At 36.2% G+C, this 23,606-nt stretch overlaps 3 protein-coding genes across 4 annotated transcripts in view; 2 read left to right on the top strand and 1 right to left on the bottom strand.

The window, feature by feature from the left end:
* Positions 1–3,612: 3,612 nt before the first annotated feature.
* Positions 3,613–5,373, top strand: LOC113541436 (uncharacterized). The gene is made up of 3 exons (XM_053240372.1): positions 3,613–3,674; positions 3,954–4,442; positions 4,775–5,373. Exons 2-3 carry the CDS (start codon positions 3,990–3,992, stop codon positions 5,240–5,242), a joined length of 921 nt encoding a protein of 306 aa, XP_053096347.1. The 5' UTR covers positions 3,613–3,674; positions 3,954–3,989; the 3' UTR covers positions 5,243–5,373.
* Positions 5,374–8,798: 3,425 nt separating this feature from the next.
* Positions 8,799–13,522, bottom strand: LOC113541485 (uncharacterized). Its single transcript, XM_026938459.3, has 2 exons — positions 13,410–13,522; positions 8,799–10,553 (listed from the first exon to the last, which is right to left on the bottom strand). Exon 2 carries the CDS (start codon positions 10,538–10,540, stop codon positions 9,905–9,907), a length of 636 nt encoding a protein of 211 aa, XP_026794260.1. The 5' UTR covers positions 10,541–10,553; positions 13,410–13,522; the 3' UTR covers positions 8,799–9,904.
* Positions 13,523–21,788: 8,266 nt separating this feature from the next.
* The window catches only part of nectin1a (nectin cell adhesion molecule 1a), a 35,048-nt gene continuing 33,230 nt past the window's right edge, over positions 21,789–23,606 (top strand). The window contains exon 1 of one of the 2 annotated variants that reach the window (XM_034310969.2): positions 21,789–22,215. In XM_034310969.2, coding sequence (XP_034166860.1) covers positions 22,164–22,215 — 52 coding nt within the window. In that variant the 5' untranslated portion in view covers positions 21,789–22,163. The remainder of the gene's footprint in view (positions 22,216–23,606) is intronic. The other variant, XM_026938896.3, reaches the window with a different exon arrangement.

A 23,606-nucleotide genomic window follows, 5' to 3' on the forward strand; every position in this document is an offset into this window, starting at 1 on the left:
GGTATGATTAAACAGATAAATATGACAAAGCTTTGTGTTAATCTGGGTGTATATGCTGCAGTTGTGGTATGGTGATTTTGCATGAAAATGAATGAAAAACATCATTAATTTAGAGCAGATTGTACATTTTTGCTATAATTATCAACTCAGAGGAATATATAGACTTGATTTGGACAGGATTGCACAACAACAATACAACCTGAGATGGATCTTTCCAGAAAACTTCACCACATGAATCTATGATCTATTTTTTCTTTGATAAACAACAACACATTTTTAAAAATAGTTTATTATTATTATCCATAGATTATGTGGCATGTCTGTCATACAAGTCCCTGTGAATTAGCTGTTTCTGTAGAAACAATAACATATAAGAATGTGCACATTAATAGAAACCCATGATTTGAATTTATGATGACTTGAACGCATTTCATACCCAAAGAAAAATATGCCAAGCAAAAAAGCTTTTAACCAGAAAAATGTCTAATAAAAACCCAGACAAGGGTCACAAAACACCTACAATCCAGGTAAAACCACACCCTTGCAAGCTACAATCTGAAGAAATGAAAGTGACAGTGGTTTTCTGAAACAAGTGGAAAAGAATCTAAATAAGATTGATCTTTTCTTTTTTTATCAGAGAAGCCGAGGCAAAACATATCACTGAAATCTATTCATTTTATCAAAAGAAATTTTAACACTGTTTGGTTTATGTGTGCAGTATCATGACCTCAGCATTATGAGGTTCAATACTGATTTAATCACATAAACTTCATGACTTGAGGATACTTTATTTTTCTGGGTTGATGTATATATATATATATATATATATATTTTTGGAATAATAATGTCTAAATTAAAATAATAATGTCTAAGATTAAAAATTCCTATCAGTAGTTCTAAAAGATAAAATCAACACTGTCAAAGTCCAGGTCTCGAAAATAACTTTGAACTAATAAAACAACTGAAAAAAAAACTTCTTTGCCCTTGTTGTTTCTTTCTGGATTTTAACATAGAAGTTCTGTGATTATATAATAAAACTATTTTTAATCCCACAAAGTCTGTGGCACTGTTGTTTTTATGCCACACTAATGTACATTTCTTATAATTAAGAGTGAAAATAAGATGAGAGTATGCCATATGTAACTCAAAAAAATTGTGATAAAATCAAATGACAATTATAAGATAATTACAACTTTATTCCAATTGTTGAAGGAAACCAAATGTTCACTTTCATTTCTTCAGCCTCTGGCTTTTGTAGGTGTGGTATGATTAAACAGATAAATATGACAAAGCTTTGTGTTAATCTGGGTGTATATGCTGCAGTTGTATATGGTGATTTTGCATGAAAATGAATGAAAAACATCATTAATTTAGAGCAGATTGTACATTTTTGCTATAATTATCAACTCAGAGGAATATATAGACTTGATTTGGACAGGATTGCACAACAACAATACAACCTGAGATGGATCTTTCCAGAAAACTTCACCACATGAATCTATGATGATCTATTTTTTCTTTGATAAACAACAACACATTTTTAAAAATAGTTTATTATTATTATCCATAGATTATGTGGCATGTCTGACATACAAGTCCCTGTGAATTAGCTGTTTCTGTAGAAACAATAACATATAAGAATGTGCACATTAATAGAAACCCATGATTTGAATTTATGATGACTTGAACGCATTTCATACCCAAAGAAAAATATGCCAAGCAAAAAAGCTTTTAACCAGAAAAATGTCTAATAAAAACCCAGACAAGGGTCACAAAACACCTACAATCCAGGTAAAACCACACCCTTGCAAGCTACAATCTGAAGAAATGAAAGTGACAGTGGTTTTCTGAAACAAGTGGAAAAGAATCTAAATAAGATTGATCTTTTCTTTTTTTATCAGAGAAGCCGAGGCAAAACATATCACTGAAATCTATTCATTTTATCAAAAGAAATTTTAACACTGTTTGGTTTATGTGTGCAGTATCATGACCTCAGCATTATGAGGTTCAATACTGATTTAATCACATAAACTTCATGACTTGAGGATACTTTATTTTTCTGGGTTGATATATATATATATATATATTTTTGGAATAATAATGTCTAAATTAAAATAATAATGTCTAAGATTAAAAATTCCTATCAGTAGTTCTAAAAGATAAAATCAACACTGTCAAAGTCCAGGTCTCGAAAATAACTTTGAACTAATAAAACAACTGAAAAAAAAACTTCTTTGCCCTTGTTGTTTCTTTCTGGATTTTAACATAGAAGTTCTGTGATTATATAATAAAACTATTTTTAATCCCACAAAGTCTGTGGCACTGTTGTTTTTATGCCACACTAATGTACATTTCTTATAATTAAGAGCGAAAATAAGATGAGAGTATGCCAAATGTAACTCAAAAAAATTGTGATAAAATCAAATGATAATTATAAGATAATTACAACTTTATTCCAACTGTTGAAGGAAACCAAATGTTCACTTTCATTTCTTCAGCCTCTGGCTTTTGTAGGTGTGGTATGATTAAACAGATAAATATGACAAAGCTTTGTGTTAATCTGGGTGTATATGCTGCAGTTGTATATGGTGATTTTGCATGAAAATGAATGAAAAACATCATTAATTTAGAGCAGATTGTACATTTCTGCTATAATTATCAACTCAGAGGAATATATAGACTTGATTTGGACAGGATTGCACAACAACAATACAACCTGAGATGGATCTTTCCAGAAAACCTCACCACATGAATCTATGATCTATTTTTTCTTTGATAAACAACAACACATTTTTAAAAATAGTTTATTATTATTATCCATAGATTATGTGGCATGTCTTTCATACAAGTCCCTGTGAATTAGCTGTTTCTACAGAAACAATAACATATAAGAATGTGCACATTAATAGAAACCCATGATTTGAATTTATGATGACTTGAACGCATTTCATACCCAAAGAAAAATATGCCAAGCAAAAAAGCTTTTAACCAGAAAAATGTCTAATAAAAACCCAGACAAGGGTCACAAAACACCTACAATCCAGGTAAAACCACACCCTTGCAAGCTACAATCTGAAGAAATGAAAGTGACAGTGGTTTTCTGAAACAAGTGGAAAAGAATCTAAATAAGATTGATCTTTTCTTTTTTTATCAGAGAAGCCGAGGCAAAACATATCACTGAAATCTATTCATTTTATCAAAAGAAATCTTAACACTGTTTGGTTTATGTGTGCAGTATCATGACCTCAGCATTATGAGGTTCAATACTGATTTAATCACATAAACTTCATGACTTGAGGATACTTTATTTTTCTGGGTTGATATATATATATATATATATATATATATATATTTGGAATAATAATGTCTAAGATTTTTGTGTAAAATTTAAAAAATAAATTAACTTTTTTTTTTTTTTCAAATATAAACCTTTATAAAGTTTTCTAAAGTTATAACTGCTATTACATTGTCATTCAGGATGAACAGAATGGTTAAAAAAAGTTAAGGTACATTTTTGTCCTTCAAAAGAGGTATATAAGTGCATTATGCTGTGCAATAAAAAAAAAAAAAGTCAAACAAGAAATGCAGCAACATAAAGACACACCCTCTGAAGGTTTCCTTTATTAACCCACTCACAGAACCAGCTCAGTCAGACAAACCGTGTTGTTCCAGAGGTAAGCAATGAGCAAATAACTTCCTTGTTTTACAGTATTTTTGTTGCTTATGTTACAGTGAATACATAGTAATTCTCTCTTTTTATAAATAACTACAGAGTAATATATCATGCTTGTAATTCATTGTAAAGAGACTTATATGATTACCTAGAACTTAATTAACTATATATATATATATATATATATATATATATATATATATATATATATCAAATATAATGATATAAGATCTGTGACTTTCCACACTATTTAATTATGCTGAAATTTCCTCTTCCCCAGTTGCAGTGATCTGAATATACCTCTGTAAACACCATCATGTGGGCTGAAGATGATTTGGATCCAGGAGTTCCCTGTCTTGAAAGCTACTCAGAGCCTACTGATGGGAAAGTGTATCGAATGTATCATGGTACCTCTGCACAGGCTGCTGCCCAAATCATGATCACTGGCTTTAAACAATCTGCAGACGGCATGTTAGGGCGTGGTGTGTACCTCAGTCGTGATCTTAATAAGGCCAGTAGATACCCTTTGAATCTGCCTGAGCACCAGAGAGTTGTTATAAGGGTGAAAGTCAATGTTGGGAGAGTGAAGAAAATCGATCGCCAAGGTCACCCTCTGCAGAAAACCTGGCATGATCATGGGTACGACACTGCTTGGTGTCCTCCTAGATGTGGCATGGTTCCAAGTGGTCTAGAAGAAGATTGTGTGTGGGATCCAGCACGTATTCAGATTATTGACGTAATTCATCCAAGAACAACACCAGTACCTCAGGTAAAGAAAAAACATTAACTGTAACAATACATGGATAAAAAGTATGAAATGTAATTCTTTAATTAAAAGAATTGTTGGCAATTTGCTGTGTGAAGAATAAAACACTCCAGGAGATCCTGTCATAGGAAAATAATCAACTTCAGGTGGTGACAGGAACTGTGTTGGGGCACATCACACCACTGTGCCATTGATTAATTTCCTATAACAGTACACCCCTCAAATGTTTTATTCATTACCTTTTGTACCTTTTATATATCAAATGCAAAGATATAAGATCTGTAACTTTCCCCGCTATTTAATAACACTTTAATTTTCCTTTCCCCCAAATGCAGTTTCCTGTATTCATGTACAACTTCAACATGTGGGCTGAAGATGATTTGGGTCCAGGAGTGCCCTGTCTTGAAAGCTACTCAGAACCTACTGATGGAAAAGTGTACCGAATGTATCATGGTACCTCTCCAGAGGCTGCTGCCCAAATCATGGGAACCGGCTTTAAACAATCTGCAGACGGCATGTTAGGGCGTGGTGTGTACCTCAGTCGTGATCTTAAAAAGGCCAGTAGATACCCTTTGGATCTGCTTGAGCACCAGAGAGTTGTTATAAGGGTGAAAGTCAATGTTGGGAGAGTGAAGAAAATCGATCGCCAAAATCACCCTCTGCAGAAAACCTGGCATGATAAAGGGTACGACACTGCTTGGTGTCCTCCTAGATGTGGCATGGTTCCAAGTGGTCTGGAAGAAGATTGTGTGTGGGATCCAAGACGTATCCAGGTCATTGATACAATTCGTCCACGAACATAATCAGGACCATTCCATGACTTTTACTTGGTTGTAAAAATTCCTATCAGTAGTTCTAAAAGATAAAATCAACACTGTCAAAGTCCAGGTCTCGAAAATAACTTTGAACTAATAAAACAACTGAAAAAAAAAAACTTCTTTGCCCTTGTTGTTTCTTTCTGGACTTTAACGTAGAAGTTCTGTGATTATATAATAAAACTATTTTATTAGGGCCTTGAGCATGCCACTTAATAACATGGTTTTTATGTAACAATGACGTACATTTATTATAAGTAAAAGCAAAAATAAAATGAGAGTATACCACACATAACTCAAATAAAATCTATATTTTTGGGGTAAAATGATACCAGTAATCATCTGAGCTAAAGTCAGAGCTGATAAGATAAAGAAAAAGTATATATTCATCAGATTCTTTTTTAGTCCAGCTGTTGAAGAAAACTTCATTTTCACTTTCATTTCTTCAGCCTGGGGTGTGTGTAAATGTGGTATGAATCCTAAGATAAATATGACTTTGTGGCTTTGTGTTTATACATAGTGGCACGTTGTAAATGAGGTTTACAACAAGCCACTATGAAAAATAAGGCTTACTCAATAATACATACTATATCAAAGACCTGACAGCTGAACTCACTTATAAAACACATTCAGATGAAGGTTTTACTCTTTACTTATCTATATAGCTTATATGTAACAGTCGGATACATGTATTATTAGTTAGACCACAAATAAGGAAGCTGTGGAAGTATGTAGCGCACATGACCTATGTAAACTGAAGTTTCTAATTATTATTTTTGCTAAAGTCAGAGCTCTTCTGATAAAGAGGGAAATATATATTCCTTAGATTTTTCTGTCCACGTGTTTAAGAGAACTAGACAGTATTTTCACATTTGTGTCTTCTGTTGGTGTGTTATGATCTTTGGCTGGGGTTATTTTTTTGTTGCTCTTGTGCACATTTCCTGTGGAAAAATATGTAAATTACTTTTGGAGCAGCCCAGCAGATGGGTATGACTCAGATTTGTCTTCTTTCGATCACATCATGGATGTAGAGAGTGTGAAATCAGAGTGTGTGTGGGATTTCCAACACAACCTAACCCAATGATACAATAATAATACAATAATACAAAACCTGACACCTAGACTAACCTGCCAAACACACCTGATACAGCTGATAGAAGTTTTTTGGAATTCTAAGGTATTGTATGTTTTTTAGCACAACTTCAGTAAGATTTCTATAACACTAAACCATCTAACTTCGGTTGTATGGGTCATAGGGCAAGATGAAAGTCAATTTTTGGCCTGATTTAGAGCGAAAAATCAGGTCAGAAAATTATACCAGCACACAGCACTGTGTTTACAGAGCTACGGTAGTTTGTGTAGTGTTAGGTAAGAAAGGAAACAGGAAATTCGATGAAAAAAAACCCAGACACCCTCTATGTGTTTCTTTTATAACCCCACTCTCAGAACGAGCTCAGTCAAACCAGACGTGCCTTGACAGAGGTGAGCAAATTTGTCTTTTGTTTCCTTCTATGGTTAACACTTTTTACAGCATTGCTTCACTAATACATAATGTATTACAGTTACAGTACGGTGAACACTTAGCAATCATCTCTCCTTATAAAAAATTCCAGAGAAATAGTAAGGTTCGTGATGAATTTGAGAGAGAGGGTTGATTTAGTAGGTATTTCCTTCTTCATTTCAATTCTTGCTCTTTGACTTCTCGTATTTCCACTGTTCAGTTACTATAGTCAGAATTACTCATAACATCCAGCTATATACCATCCTATTAACACTAATTATACCACAGTGCTGTCAGAAAGTTGATTATTTTTCTATAACGGCAGCTCTGAAAATAGTGCCGGCTACAAAGTGCAGGGTAATATGAATGCACTCATTCTAATTCGTTATCATTTCTATAGTAACAACTTACACAGGGACTTGTATTGTGGATGCTGTAAATAAACTAGGACTAATAATAAATGGATTACAAATTGTGCTGTTATTCCGCAAAGAAAACTGTATAATCAGTGAGATGATGATGTTATCTGTAAGGAGACATTTGTTTTACATTTATGGAAGGACTCTTCAGTATCAGCAATTTGTAAAAGTGTTAGCAAGTTTTCAACCACAGTACAAAGATCTATGGCTTTCCACACTATTTAATTATCCTTAAATTTTCCTTTCACTCAAATGCAGTGATCTGAATATACATCTCTGAACATCATCATGTGGGCTGAAGATGATTTGGGTCCAGGATTGCCCTGTCTTGAAAGCTACTCAGAACCTACTGAGGGGAGAGTGTATCGAATGTATCATGGTACCTCTGCACAGGCTGCTGCCCAAATCATGAGAACCGGCTTTAAACAATCTGCAGACGGCATGTTAGGGCGAGGTGTGTACCTCAGTCGTGATCTTAATAAGGCCAGTAGATACCCTTTGGATCTGCTTGAGCACCAGAGAGTTGTTATAAGGGTGAAAGTCAATGTTGGGAGAGTGAAGAAAATCGATCGCCAAAATCACCCTCTGCAGAAAACCTGGCATGATCATGGGTTTGACACTGCTTGGTGTCCTCCTAGATGTGGCATGGTTCCAAGTGGTCTAGAAGAAGATTGTGTGTGGGATCCAAGACGTATTCAGGTTATCGATATAATTCGTCCAAGAACAACATCAAGACTATTCTATGACCGCTAAATTGCTATAGAAATTGTACAGTTAGAAAATGTCAAACACTTTTATAAGAAGATGGCTGTACAACAATAAAAGAACTGAAATTTTACACATGTTGTTTCATTTATTGTTGTTAACATGGAGGTTTCGTGATTAACTCTTTATCCTGCATGGTTGACCTACTATCAGTGGGGCTTTTATGGAACAACAGTGTACATACATTAATAACTAAGACCTATTTCTTAATAATTAAGAAACATGAAAGCCATGGGAGTATAGCCCATGCATAACCCATGCAAATGGATTATTCCAATAATCGTGATAATATCATAGCTTTTCTGATACTTATATATATATATATACATACACACACTGTATATATTCCTTTTCACTGTGTCTTGTATGATTTGGTATAAGTAATGCCGTTGTTTTTGCTGCTTTGTTTTCATTTCCTGTGGAAATTCCCGTGACGTACCTCTGTGGAGCTCAGCAGATGGGTATGACTTATATTTGTGTTTCTTCAGTGTTTGTGTTGCATGATGGGTGCATGTGAACTGAAACCGAAGATTTACTACAAAACTTCACCCGATAAATTCAAACAATACATTTTCTTCACTTTTCATATCTTGTTTTTTCATGGACTTTTGCACATGGCACTTAGTACTTAACTGATTATGTTGAGAGATTGATAGAGATAAAGGACATTTTTGTATGTGTGTCTTTGTGTGTATGAAATGAAGGGTTGTCATTTATGGGGCTGTCTGATAATCTCACAGTCATTTATCCTGCCATTTATGAATCCTGGCCCATATACCCAGTATAAAACTACACATTTCTGATGTATTTACCACTAAAAAAAACTGCAACAGTAATCAGAATCTGTTTCTTGTTTATATGCATATTTTGTAGATCACATGCAAACTGCATTTGGTCAGGAATAAAACACAAAGTGGCACTCTCTTATAGAGAAATAACCAACAACGGAGTGGTGTGATTAATCAGATTCACTTTGACCACATGGAACAGATTACTTCCCAATAACAACACATCCGGAAGTGATTTATAACTCTTACACCACAGCAATTTGCTAATGATTACAGTTTTTTGTTGATTAAAGAATGACATGTCATACATTTGATTAATTTATAATTACATTTAATGTTGTAGAACATCTACAATACAAGTTAGTTCCTGTTATCAGCTGCAAACAGTTGTTCCTTCATCAGTCTCTCTATATTCTTTCCCTTGACATTAATAAGACAAAAAATGTTACCAAGGAACAGCAAAGCACTAAGTCCTTTGTCCTGAAGACTTTCCCATGGTGGAAAACTCCCTGACTGCTACAAAGCACTGACAATGGAGACTCCTTTCATAAATGTTTTTTTTTTTTTTTAGAGCTGCTTACATAAAAGAAAATGAATGAACACTTTCTGACCAATCAGAACTGAGAATTCAACAGCACTGTGGTGTACATTTTTATAATATACAATATAATTGTGGACTATGCTGATTTGTGGATTCTGAGGAGGAAGCTAAGCAGTAAAGAACACTAAGAATTGCATCACATCATGTATTTTCATTTTCACCTACTTTCCAGTGACTTAAATCTTCACATTAATGTCACATTCATCATTTCTAACATGTACGTTATAAAAATCAGTTTCTCATTTTAAGGGCTATTTGTTTTCTTACTTCCTGCCTCATAAGAATTATTAGAATGGAATATAGTTTCTGTTTTATAGCACATTTTACAGTACAGATCATCTCAAAGCAGCTTTGCAGACAACAGTGAGCAAAGGGTGACATTGGCAAGAAAAAACTTTCAAAGATTTGGATAAGGAAGTAGACACCTTGGAAGAAACCAAGATTCGGCACTTGGAATTATGAATTACTTGCGAGTTATTGTCCTGTGATATAGACATAAATTATCACACGAACCAGTATACTTTAGGCTAAGGAAACAGTCATTAGTGAATCTAAGAGGAGAAAGTGAGTGAATAATCACTTCTTTGAGCATACATGCTTATTCATGAAGGCACATATGGCTGCCTTACAGACCCAGCACTTCGTCACAGTGTGCGTGTCCTGTGTTTGCATTCCACAGGTCTTGCAAAGTTTCCCCACTGGCCCACTTGCCTCTTGTCCTTGTCCATTTCCTTGCTGCTTTATAAGACTCTCCAGAGAATTCTTCATGCCAGCATCCCCACAGTGTGCTATACCTACAACCGTGAGCCGTTTCGGGTCCCACACACAATCTTCCTCAAGGCCAACCACAGTGGGGGGCAGCCAGGCTGTGTCATATCCATGCTGATGCCATGTGGTCTGCAGATGCATGCACTGGTTGTCAATCTTCTTTACCTTGCCCACTCTCACCTGCAGCTTGAGCACTACTCTGTCATTAGGAGCACAGAATCCTGGGTAGCCCATGGCTTTGTTAATGTCCCTGCTGCAGTAGACACCAGCTCCCAGGGTTCCTCCGGCTGAAGGCTTGAATCCTGAAGTTATTATAGCTTGGGCGTTGCTCTTGTGTGTCCCGTGGTACATGGTGTAGCCGTGGCTTTTTTTGGGGGCCTGGCCTGGTTGCAGCTGCTTAAAGTTTTCGGAGCAGACCTCCCATCCACTGAACGTGATTGGCATCGTTGTGCTGTTCCTTCAAATATGAGGACAAGCAAGTTTAAACACTGTACATGTTAATGTTGTACATCCTGTTGAATTGTAGCTTTTACGTATAAGAAAGTAACTGAATCGCACAAAAAAAAAGAATTGTGGCAGTGGGGGCCTGGGCAATCCCCAGCTGTGAGACGAGGATAAAGTCAAAGAGAGCGAGTGGGTAATAAGTGAGTGGCTATACTTGTGTGTGGTTAATGGGACATTAATTAATACCCTGCCTCTTTTGCAGTGACCTACTGAATGCCAGACAGAGAAAGCCATTGTATAGTGGAGGGTTAACTTGACTAAAATGACTTACTGAGTTATATGCTATTTTTTTTTAATTTATTTTTTGTGAAGCAAGAACGCATGCTGGAAAGCACAGAGCTAGGGACTTTATTATTATTATTATTATTATTATTATTATTATTATTATTATTAACATACATACATACATACAGTACATACAGTGGGGTCCAAAACTCTGAGAACACATTGAAAATCTGGGACTTTTTTCATTTAAAATCGAAAATAAACAGAAGATTTTGAAATATTTCAAACAAAGTAGGTAAGTGTTCAATATCTTGACTATTTAATATTCAAGATTCTGCACTATTTCTAGGTCCCTATTTAAATGTAAGCAAATGTGTGATATTGACCATGTTAACTGCTTTGTACAAAAGGTCAGATTTTCCTCATGCCTAATCTCTTCTAGTGAAGCATGTGTTCAGACAACACGCCAATGGATTTGATCTAAAATGGATCACAAGGTTTTGCACAAACTTGTGGAGTCTGTGCCAGCTCGAGTGCACACTGTCATTAAAGCAAAAAGAGGACATATCAAATACTCTGAAAAAAAAGAAAAAGAAATTCATGTAAATATTTCAAAGATTCCACTTTTCACTCAAATTGCTGTCAATTATATAATTTGTAATGAAAATCGTTGCAATAAATTAGAAAAGAAGGCAACATAGAAGCATTTTCACTAGTGGGCTCAGACATTTGGACTCATACATACACTACATACATACATACATACATACATACTGTACATACATACATACATACTGTACATACTGTACATACATACATACATACATACTGTACATACGTACATACATACTGTACATACATACATACATACATACTGTACATACATACATACATACTGTACATACGTACATACATACATACATACTGTACATACATACATACTGTACATACGTACATACATACTGTACATACATACTGTACATACATACATACATACATACTGTACATACGTACATACATACATACATACTGTACATACATACATACATACTGTACATACGTACATACATACATACATACATACGTACATACATACTGTACATACGTACATACATACATACATACATACATACTGTACATACATACATACATACATACTGTACATACATACATACATACATACTGTACATACGTACATACATACATACATACTGTACATACATACATACTGTACATACGTACATACATACTGTACATACATACTGTACATACGTACATACATACATACATACTGTACATACATACATACATACTGTACATACGTACATACATACATACATACATACATACTGTACATACGTACATACATACATACATACGTACATACATACTGTACATACGTACATACATACATACATACATACATACTGTACATACGTACATACATACATACATACTGTACATACATACATACTGTACATACATACATACATACTGTACATACGTACATACATACATACATACGTACATACATACTGTACATACGTACATACATACATACATACATACTGTACATACGTACATACATACATACATACATACTGTACATACATACATACATACCGTACATACGTACATACATACATACATACATACATACATACGTACATACATACTGTACATACGTACATACATACATACATACATACATACACTACATACATACATACTGTACATACATACTGTACATACATGCATACATACTGTACATACATACATACATACATACATACATACAGTGGCTTGCAAGCTTGCATAAGTGTTCACCCTCCTTGAACTTTTCCACATTTTGTATGTCAAGGAATCTATACAAATTAGCTCAAAATATTTGCAAAATTTACAAATAAACAAAATTAAAAGTTGCGACTGCTTAAGTGTTCACCCTTAAATTAACCCCAGATTAGTTCTTTTGAAAAGAGACATGGTTAAAGCATTACATTTTGAACTTGCCGCATTTTATCAATAGCTGACTTTATGGCCCTGGGTTTATTGCTCTAGTGGAATAACACAGAACAGCACCTTTTTCAAATCTTTCAAATTCAATTACAGCCCACAAGACGATTTTATTTTAGAACAGCCATTATAAGTCCTGTTCCGGCCCGTGTGCTGTATGCTTGACATCCCTTGTCTACATACACTTTTACATTGTTATCTATGTCATGCACTTTTTAGACGGTCCCTTACTGACGCTTTCACATAAAGCCCCAGTGGGCTGTTTCTGAAAACTTGTTTCAGCGAACTTTAACCTTAATATATATAATTCTAGTTGATTCTCTGCCCAGAACACACACGTATACACGTATACACATATCCTCTGTGAGCCTATACAGTTTTAAAAATATTTTTATACGTATTTCTTGAGAAATAGAGAAGAAAAACTGGAATATGCAGCGATACGAATAGCAAAGCTTTCCGGGAAACCCTGGAACTTAAAACTCAAAACAGCAGTGAAACCGTGGATGAGATGAACAGATGAACAGCTGTAATTTAGTAAAAGTAGCCTAAAACTGAATCCGTAGCCTACCTTCTGTTTGGATTATTCTGAGTCCAGCTGGTCAGCTAAAGCACTTTCACTTTCGTTTCTGCGGCTCGCGCGGGTGCGGCTCGCGCTGGTGCAGGAGTGCAGGTGTGTGTTATCTCTCACCTGTGTGTGCTGTAGTGCTTGCTGTTGTCCTGCCTGACTCACATGAAACAAGCAGCCAGGCCCAAACATTCCCAGCAGAAGGGTTCTGACTGACAGTGTGTGTCTAATTTTATTTGAAAGCTACAAGCAGTAGTGAAAGCAGCATTCAGCATTGTGCAGAGAATTATTACTGTGAGCTACAGTGCAAGAGCTTTCATATGTGAGATACAATGAGAAGCTTTAAATAAAATAAATAAATAAAATAAATAAACGAACACAACAACTACAACAACAACAATAATAATATCAATCCATTTTCCATACTGCTTGTCCTACACAGGGTTGTGGGGAGTCTGGAGCCTATACCAGGGAACTCGGGGCACAAGGCAGGAACACCCTGAATGGGGTGCCAACATTATGCAGGGCATAATCTCACACACACTATGGACAGTTTGGTAATGCCAATCAGGGTACCATGCATGTCATTGGACTGGAGGAGGAAACTGGAGAACCCAGAGGAAACCCCCGAACAACAACTACAATAACAACAACAATAATCACTGATGGATTACCGACAGGGTGTACTAGGCATGTGCCCCAGGGCCCTGGTCTGACTGGCTATTACACTGAGCCACAACACCATCATCATCAGTGAGTTAATAGAAGACAGTTATTGGTATGTGGGACTGAAGGACACAGGAATTGAAAACCCCATTTTCAGGATTTCTTCAACTGCAACTGCTAAAATAATGATATTAACATATACGTTAACAAATCATGAAATAAAAAAAACATTAAAATGGAGAATATTTGTTTTTACTAGTTTTTGAGTTTTATATGGTGGAGCGCAAAGCTAAGTAAGGTAAGATTTGATTTTTTTTTTTTTATTGCTGCTGCAGTATTCTTATCTTTCTTTCACCAAGCTCAAAAATGTAGTAGTACTCCACAGATTGTAAGCAACACACAGTCTCTTCTCTTCAAAGAAAAATGATTGGACTACCATTTGGGTCACGTGCATGATGCTTGTCAAAAGACACCGTCATAGAGGCAGCTATTGGCACTTACTGTAGTACATATCTAAAATAGTGCTGTAAAATTACAGAGCATTATAATAATGCAGCCTTTTTATTTCTCCTTTGCAGGCTTTCATCACTGATATGACACTGACACACTGTCACACTGACAGACGGCAGCTGTGCTTCAGGCTGATGCTTAAAGGGCCTCCAGTGTCTGAATAATACCGAGAGGAAGCAGTAGACTCAGCAGCTGGGGGTAACTCTGAAGAAACACACTGATCGCGGAGCAGGGCTGCAGGGTATCTAGAGGATAAAAGGAGGAAAAATTTTATACATTATCATGTGAAATGTATATATATATATATATATATATTGTTATAGATAAATTTTGTTATAGATATTTATTTTATGAATTCTGCATATTGAGTCAGTACAAAAGCATTTTAGATTTCCATACATTACTTTTCCACAAAATAATGTTACAGAAAAATGTTTGTATGTCAGTAAAGAAAGCAACATATTATGTAAGAGACCACTTTTCTGACAAATAAACATAATAAAGGCTCCTGGGTTCAAAAAAAAGAAGCAAGTTTGACAGTAAAAGTCTCCAAAAGAAATGCAATTTGCATTAGCAATGTAATTTACAATAGAAATGTTACAATAGAAATGTAACACTAAATGCTAATTTCCTTATGAACCTGCACAAATTGTACCTGGGATTACTGTTCAAGAAAAAAAGCAAAGAGTCATCACACCAAATATTGAGTTTTTTAGTTTGTTACTGTTTACTGTATGTTGTATTTTTTTTTCTTTTAAAGAGACTGTACATCTATCTATCTATCTATCTATCTATCTATCTATCTATCTATCTGTGGGTAGATAGATATTGATATATCTACAATTGACAAATTAAAGGAAAAACTGGCTTGGCTCCACTTGTCCCCTTAGAGGGAAGCTTCACTGCAAAGCAATACAAAGGTCTTTTGAATGATCACTTTTTCTATGATGAAACATTTCCATCCTGATGGGCGTAGTCTCTTCCAGGAAGACCCTGCCCCCATCCACAGGTCATGAGGGCTCACTGAATGGTTTGATGAGGATAGAAATGATGTAAATCATATGCTATGGCCTTTACAGTCACCAGATCTCAACCCAATTGAACACCTATTGGAGATTTTGGAGCGACATTTTAGACAGTGCTCTCCTCTGCCATGATCGAAACACCAACTGAAGGAATAGACTTACAGAGAATTGTAGAATTTATGCCAAAATGTGTTAATGCTATTCTGGTGGTATGCTGTGGCACTATACCTTACTAATACGCTTATGTTAGATTTTCCTTTATCAACTGTCTGTATAATACAGTAACAGAAAAGGACACAAAGACATTCACAGTTCACCACAACATTTAGTAGTTACTTACCCACATCAACAAACAGGCTCTTGGCTTCCTTGGTCACTTTGCACATAAATGTTGTGTTCTCTGTGATGGTGAAGTGCATCATGGTCAGTTTGAACCCATATGGTTCCAGCTCTTGCACATAAGTGTTATGCCTAAAGCTGGGATCAGGCATCGTCCCAGACACGTTGGTGTAAATAATGACCTCTCTTTTGTCCTTGGACATGGAGAACTCAAACTCAGTGTGGTAGTTTGGTTTAGGCTGCAGTGGGCAGGTCACTCTCAGGTCATTATCCTCCTCCTGGCACACAGTCATTTCCTCATCATCATTGTCATCGTCGTTGTCATCATCTTTATCATCACAATGAATAGGGCTCATTAAAACTGAAAAGCAGAAATCACACACAGAATCACTCACACGCACACACACAAGCTTGAACTAAAATTTTAATAGCTTTGGATTCCAGCAACAAACACAGCAGGATTTTGTGGATTCAGTTGCTCCAGTTGCAAACTCATCAGCAAGTCATAATTAACCCTTTCATGCATAAATTGTTTATGTTCATATACAGATTCTATTTTCTTTTTTTACTTAAAATTGCATGACATATGAATTTTGATTCAGTCTAAATGTGACTTATATTTATATATAAATGGATTGTCCATGAGTAAAAAAAGGCTAAAACAGTATGCTTGAAATAATAATAATAATAATAATAATAAACAAAATGTACATAGTTTAGGACTGTGATGTGGACTGTGAAGCTTTGTGAATGATGCAGAGAGGTGAAAAAAATTCCAACACTAATATAAAAACAAACAGAAAAAAAAACCATTTTTTTAATTTAATTTAATTTCTAAGGTGATCAAGGGAGTCTAGAACAAAAACGGTTTTACTTAATTTTCTGTAGAATGTTAGTAAAGATTGAGAACAATAAATAGTCTAGAAAGCTACAGATGTTTAAATTAATTTCGAGTAATGCTCTCAAGTGATTTGGAGTTGACTGACATCTTATATTTTCCTAAATCATAAAAAGAGCCTTAAACTGACTGTCCATAAGTGTGGACACTATGCACGAAAGGGTTAGAAGTGTGATACGTAATGTTTGAAAGTGTTTCTAGATCCACAATAATTACATAATGTATGATACCATAGCAAAATTATGATTCCTTGTTGGGTAGCAGAGGGCTGTAAACCCCAAACTGCTCCTTTAGATTATGGAGTAAACATCTTCCTATGTTCCATTAATCACTGAAGCATTATTAAGAGCTTCTTACCTGACAGAGTAACACTCCACACAAGCAGCTTTGTTGTTAGCTGTATATTTGTGTAAAAATGAGAACCATATAAAATAGGAGAATCAGAAGAAGAGGGGCAAAAAAAGCAAATAAACAACACTGGTTAGAAACAATGCAGTGTTTTCAAGCGAATAAACAGTCAAATCTGGAAATGTGCATTTGATTAAGGCCATAAGGTCTATGCATATGCCAAAACACATCACTACCAATACATCACATGACCAGTCTAATGTGGAGGCTAATTTAATCACAGAGAAAAACATTTATCAAGCCAAACCTGTCCTTCCAGCAGCCTCATCTTTCCAGTTGTTTTCCTCCAAGGGAACTGTGCTCTGAATAAACAGAGAAAGAGGGAGGGCTCCAGTGTCACGTAATGGTTCTGGAGAGCTGGGTTCTGCAGCAGATCTCAGATCAGTCTGGTGATTTCTGTGCTGCATTCCTCTCTCACACACCCACACTGCAGCTCTGCAGTGGACCAAACCAACACACCAGCATGGGGGGGATTCGATGGAGGTCAGAACTAGGGATGGGAGATAGCACTGATTTTCATTTCACTCCAGCACCACTTAATGTGAAGATTAGTATCCTGATACCAAAAAGTGTATGAAAAAAAGGGGAATTTTTTATTTCTACAGTGAGAATTTGTATCATAAGTATCAAAGCAATCACTATAGTGAGCATTAAACAGGAAAACAACGAATAATGAAATACAAATAAAATAGATAGATAGATAGATAGATAGATAAAAGAATGGAATCTTTTTCAAGAACAGGCTCTAATTATTTATTTTACATATAGTATTGTTCACAACTTTTAGGCAACTTATAAACTTTTATATATCTTACATGTATATTTTATACCTACTGCATTAGTGCCTGCATTAGTAAAATAGAAGAAAATAAATTACCAAAAATGGTATCTCTCTGCAGATAACCATATTGTTCTTTATTTATTTATTTATTTTTAAATCAGAAATGTGGTCTATTTTTTATTTTTTATTTATTTTTAAAATTTTTTAATTGATTCTCATGTAAGCAGTGCCAAGCCCCCTGTCTTTCAAAGATAAAAAAGATCAATGTTTCATTATTTGCCTACACATGAGGTTATTGCTCTTCACAAACGTCTGAAGGTAGATTATTTTGGATTTTTGTGGAACCAAATGCAACAGCACCACCAATGATTAAACACACACACACACACACACACACACACACACACACACAAACACACACACACACATACAAAGAAGCAAGGTTGGTGCTGATTTCTTTCTAGCCCAGTCTGTATTTTCATGCAGCCTATCAGAGACAGTGATTACACAGGTGAAATGCCTCTACATTTGATCTCCATCTGGACTGAAGTTTTGCAGCGCACTTCTCTGACACATCCGTCACCAGCAGTGGTTGAGAAGGTGTACGGGAACTAGAGCTATACGTTTACTGAATGTGAACGATGGATTATTTACTCTTCCATCCCCCCCAAACTGCCTTTGGATGAGAAGCTAAAAGCAGATAGACTGAGCACTTATTGTCCAATCAAAGTAAAAATCACACAAAAGGACAGACAACAGAACTGTAAGCTTAGTGTTTTTGGTTTCAATAACAATGTTTTCTATTTTTCTTTTTTTGGTACTTAGAGGAAATCGGCATGAAGCCAGCAGGGCATTAAGGCCTTAAAACACTTAAAAAGTAGAAATCATGAATGCTCTCTGCCTTTAAGTGTGTGTGTGTGTGTGTGTGTGTAATAGTTTGCTGTGCATCATTTTTGTTACACCATCAATGAAACCTTGTGATACAACACTTTGCTCAACCCTAATAGTTGCAGTGTCAAGCTATTGATAAATATTAGATTTAAGCCTCCCGTCTAATATCACGACCAGCTATCACTGCATGAAAGTCATTCACAGGTTTCAGCTCAAACTAAGCCATAAGCTGAACTGAGTAAAATCCTAGAACGAATATCTCTTAGGAAAAACGGATACACTTCACACATATTGTGCATATAGGCCTTGTATTATTGTACAATAATATTAAAATCTGAATCTTATCTTGAGAGATGGTGAAATATCCAGCCTCAGATGTGCCCAAAAAGGCTCTGCTTTTGAATATGACACAGACAGATAGTGGGTAAATGAATTCTGCTGGTTTATTTTGAATTGTTAATTTCCCTCGTGTGATGGTAATGACAGTGGGGATGTGAGAGGAAGCATTTTGCATTTGAAAGGATTCTAAAATAAGACATGACAACGCACATAAAATGTAGAGAGTAGGCACAAACTGTTGCCTTGGCTGATTAAATTAAATAACTACATCTTATTTTGTTTTGAATAGTGCCTGGATGATCATGATCCATAGGTTAGTTACATAAAGACACAGATACATTGATATACACTGGAAATCTATTTTATGATCTATTCATCTGAGTAAATTATGTTTGTGTTTATTTAGCTCAAAAATGTATACCATCTCTGCTATTTCAACAGTAATTGAACCTAACTATGTAATTGTGGAAAAAACAGTCATAGGACAGAAAATCATGATACTTCAGCAGGCCAAAAATGTACAATATAATCATGTGCCTTTCATATCATTTGAGTAAAATGTGAAAGACATGAGAAAGTGCATTTCAAACTGTTATGCCCTGAAAGTGCATGTGCAGGTAAATGCAGGTAAACATGACATCATGTCTATATGTGATCATTTAAGAAAAAAATATGTGTGAAGATCACATCTGAAAAATGAAACCACATCCTGCGCATTTGAAAATAAATGAATCATGCGAGAAAATCACAGGGGTGACACAGCAGCACAGCAAGTAGTGCGGTTGCATCACACCGCCAGGGTCCCCGGTTCAGTCCATGAGCTGAGGTGAGCTCTGTCTGTGTGGAATTTCACGTTATTCCCATGTCTGTGTGGGTTTCCTCTGGTTTCTCCCTTGCAAAAACATGCTAGCAGGTGAACTGGCTAAGCTAAAGTGCCCCTATGTATTCTCAGCTCACACCCAGTGATCTTGTGATCCTATGGATCCTCCCTGACTGTTGACCAGGATAAAGAGGTTAGTGAAGAGAACTCAAACCATATACCCTACGTGTGATTATAAAAACACATACATGCGAAACGTCCACTGCATGTGAAAAAATGTGTGAAACATCTAATGAAACTTCCTGTGAAATGTCTAAAAACCACTTTTGTAAATTTCATATGTGAAACTCATGTGACTTTTCTGCAAGGGAAAGTATGCCAAAAATGTAAATGTTAGAACCAGTTTAATACAGCAGCAAGGCCAAAAGAGACCTCATCAGCTGTAGAAACACACATTGACCACACGGGGGAGGTAGTTGCTTTAGACATGAGATGTAGTAAACTATACAAGCACATGAACATTGGCTCCCAGTCTGAGGGACTCCATGAACTATTCGCATCACTTATGTTTTTCCATATACAGTGAAAAAAGGGCTTAAGACGTAGTTGATGCTGCTGTCAAATCATTTTTGCACATAGACAATCCTCCAATATTTTGCACCAGTGCTTCTGTATTTTGTACATTTTCTGTAACATAAGTGATAACAGGAACCAGTGTATTGGATGTTCCACAACATTAAACATAACAGTCAACAAATAAAAAGTATGTCATTTTTAAAAATTTCCTTTATCATTGGCAAATTGCTGTGGTATAAGACGAATAAAACATTTCAGGACATGCAGGTATAGGAAAACTCATCACACCATCCCATTGTTGATGCTTTGTCAAGTTTTATTGGTTAAGGCGGAGGCATGGTGGTTTAGTGATTGGCACGTTTGCCAGGGTTGGGGGTTTGAATCGCGCCTCCACTCTGTGAGCAGGGAGTTTGATGCTCTCCTTGTGCTTCGGGGGTTTCCTCCAGGTACTCCGGTTTCCTCCCCCAGTCCAAAGACATGCGTTGTAGGCTGACTGGCATTTCCAAATTGTCCGTAGTGAATGGGTGTGTGAATGTGTGTGTGTGTGTGAGATTGTGCCCTGCTATGGGTTGGCACCCTGTCCAGGGTATCCCCCTCTTTGTCCCCTGAGTTCCCCGGGATAGGCTCCAGGCTACCCTGGAGATACGGAAAATGGATGGATGGGTGGATGTCTTAAAGGCCAGTTATGCTCCAGCATGCAAACAAAAGTGGGCGTGGCGTGTAATGTTGGGGGCGTGTCTTTGATTTGCATATCCGTAATATACATAGAGCATGTATTTCTTCACGTGGATAAAAGTGTAGCTGCATAACACCTTTTTATGTTGTCTAATGACACATTAAGCCTGGTAATGTGTTATACATTAAATAACCAAAGGTTTTGTTACATTTTCCAAAAAAGGAAAAAAAGGAAAAACCCCTCTAACCTACACTTGCCCGTTTTGAGCATCCTCGCGCGCTCTTTAGCTCCATCTCTGTGCATTTTTATTCAGCCAGAGAATCTCTTCACAGTGAAAGGGCAAGTAAAGTCATATAAACAAAGTGATTAAAGGTCTGAGGGCGCTTGTCGGATTGGAGATTTATGCACGCAGACTCAGCATGTGTGTGCACTGGCCTTGTTAAATACAATGAGGGGAAGAACTGGGGGAACTGACCGCGCGCGCCTAACAGCTAAAAACAGAATAAGGAAAACAGTCAGCATACCATCAGAGATCACTGGTACTGTTATTGTGACCTGTAGCTCATTAATCTCAGTGTCCTGTGCTCGAAGCTGCCCACGCACAGCTGAACAGAGAGAGAGAGAGAGAGACAGAGAGAGAGAGAGAGAGAGGGAGAGAGAGAGATTTCCCATCCAGTGTGAATTTAGACAGCAGCACTGCCTGAACCGGAGAGCACGCGCGCTTTTCATTTTCCGATCGCGCGATTGATTAACTCGCCCTGATAAATGGGACTCTGGACTATTTCTCACCTCATAACCGAACTTGCAGTTTGCTCATAAAGAGAGATTATGTTCACTTTGGCTTTCCAGTTTCCTCTGATCGCCGTCCTTGCAATATCAGGTAAGATTGGCGGTTTATTTTCTGTTCCTGTGAAGGCTACTGTGATGTGACCGGAGTGGTTTTTTTAGACTGGGTTTTAATGCATATTGAACACATTAAACCCAGAAGGCAAACTAGGCTCAGTGCCTGCAAAAGCAGAGCATCATGCTGTGTGATGCTGCTTAATGAATGGTAGATTGTAGTTGCAAGCTGCATGAAGAAGACAAGAGGATGCTGCTACTGCAGATGCCTAGAAGTTCCAGCTGTTTTGCTCTCTCTCTCTCTCTCTCTCTCTCTCTCTCCTGTACAAAAAGTAAAAAGATTTCTTACATTTGAACTGAAGCAAGAGTAGATTCTGTTGCATGCATTAACCTGTTAGAAGGTGTTGATTCATTTTCTATAACAGCAGCTCTGAGAGTAGTTCTGTGCAAATCACAGGTTTTTTATTATTGCCCTCATTCTAATACTTTATCGTTTCTATGGTAACAACTCATTCACAGGGACTTGTACTGTGGACACTCAACATAAGCTAAGCCCAATGATAGACAGATTTTAAAAAGTGTTGTTATTTAACAAAAACAACAACAAAAAGCCCTTTTATTATGAATCTTTCTGTAAGGTGATGTTTATTTAACATTTATGGAAGGAGTCTCCAGTGTCAGCACTTTTGTAAGAGGACATTGTGACAAGCTGTGTTGTATTTTTCTTTTGTCTTAGTAGCTTATTAAAAAGAGATGCTGGTGAGGGAGCTACTGTTTATAGTCACTATATAACAAGTGATAACAGGACCTTATTGGTCTGATGGACATTCCACAACATTAAAATGTAAGTATAAATGGATAAAAAGTATGATGTGTCAGTCATTAATACATTAAAAATTGCAATCTTTGTCAAATTGATGTGGTACAAGAAGAATAAAACATTTATACAATATGAAACAACTTCAGGGTGGTAAGATTAACTCCTCTTGCCATCAGGCCACATCACGCCACCCCATCATTGATTATTTTCCTATAACAGCATGTCCCCATGATGTTATGTTCCTTACATATAGAGACTTTTTTCCTTTTTTTTTTTTTTTTTTGCTTTTATTCATTCAATATTGAAGTAATCAGCTATCACGGTGTCATGCACACTATGTTTTTTATATGATTGAGGCCTGGATGAGATAAATGTAGTGGCAATTATTATCATTTTTATATATGATACTATATATAGCCTACATTTAAATGATTTATATGCCACTTGGATGTTGTACAGCCAGAGTGTTTTCCCCGAGTATAACACATTACAACATATCCTTTTAATGCTTTGCTATTGTGGAAGTCATTTCTCCAGTATGAGTGTCTTCCAACCCATCACTTATATCTAAAAGCATAAGGTTATTGTTAGCTTTACTAATGTATGTCTAA

This window comes from Pangasianodon hypophthalmus, chromosome 15 (assembly GCF_027358585.1).
Source record: "Pangasianodon hypophthalmus isolate fPanHyp1 chromosome 15, fPanHyp1.pri, whole genome shotgun sequence".
NCBI lineage: Eukaryota > Metazoa > Chordata > Actinopteri > Siluriformes > Pangasiidae > Pangasianodon > Pangasianodon hypophthalmus.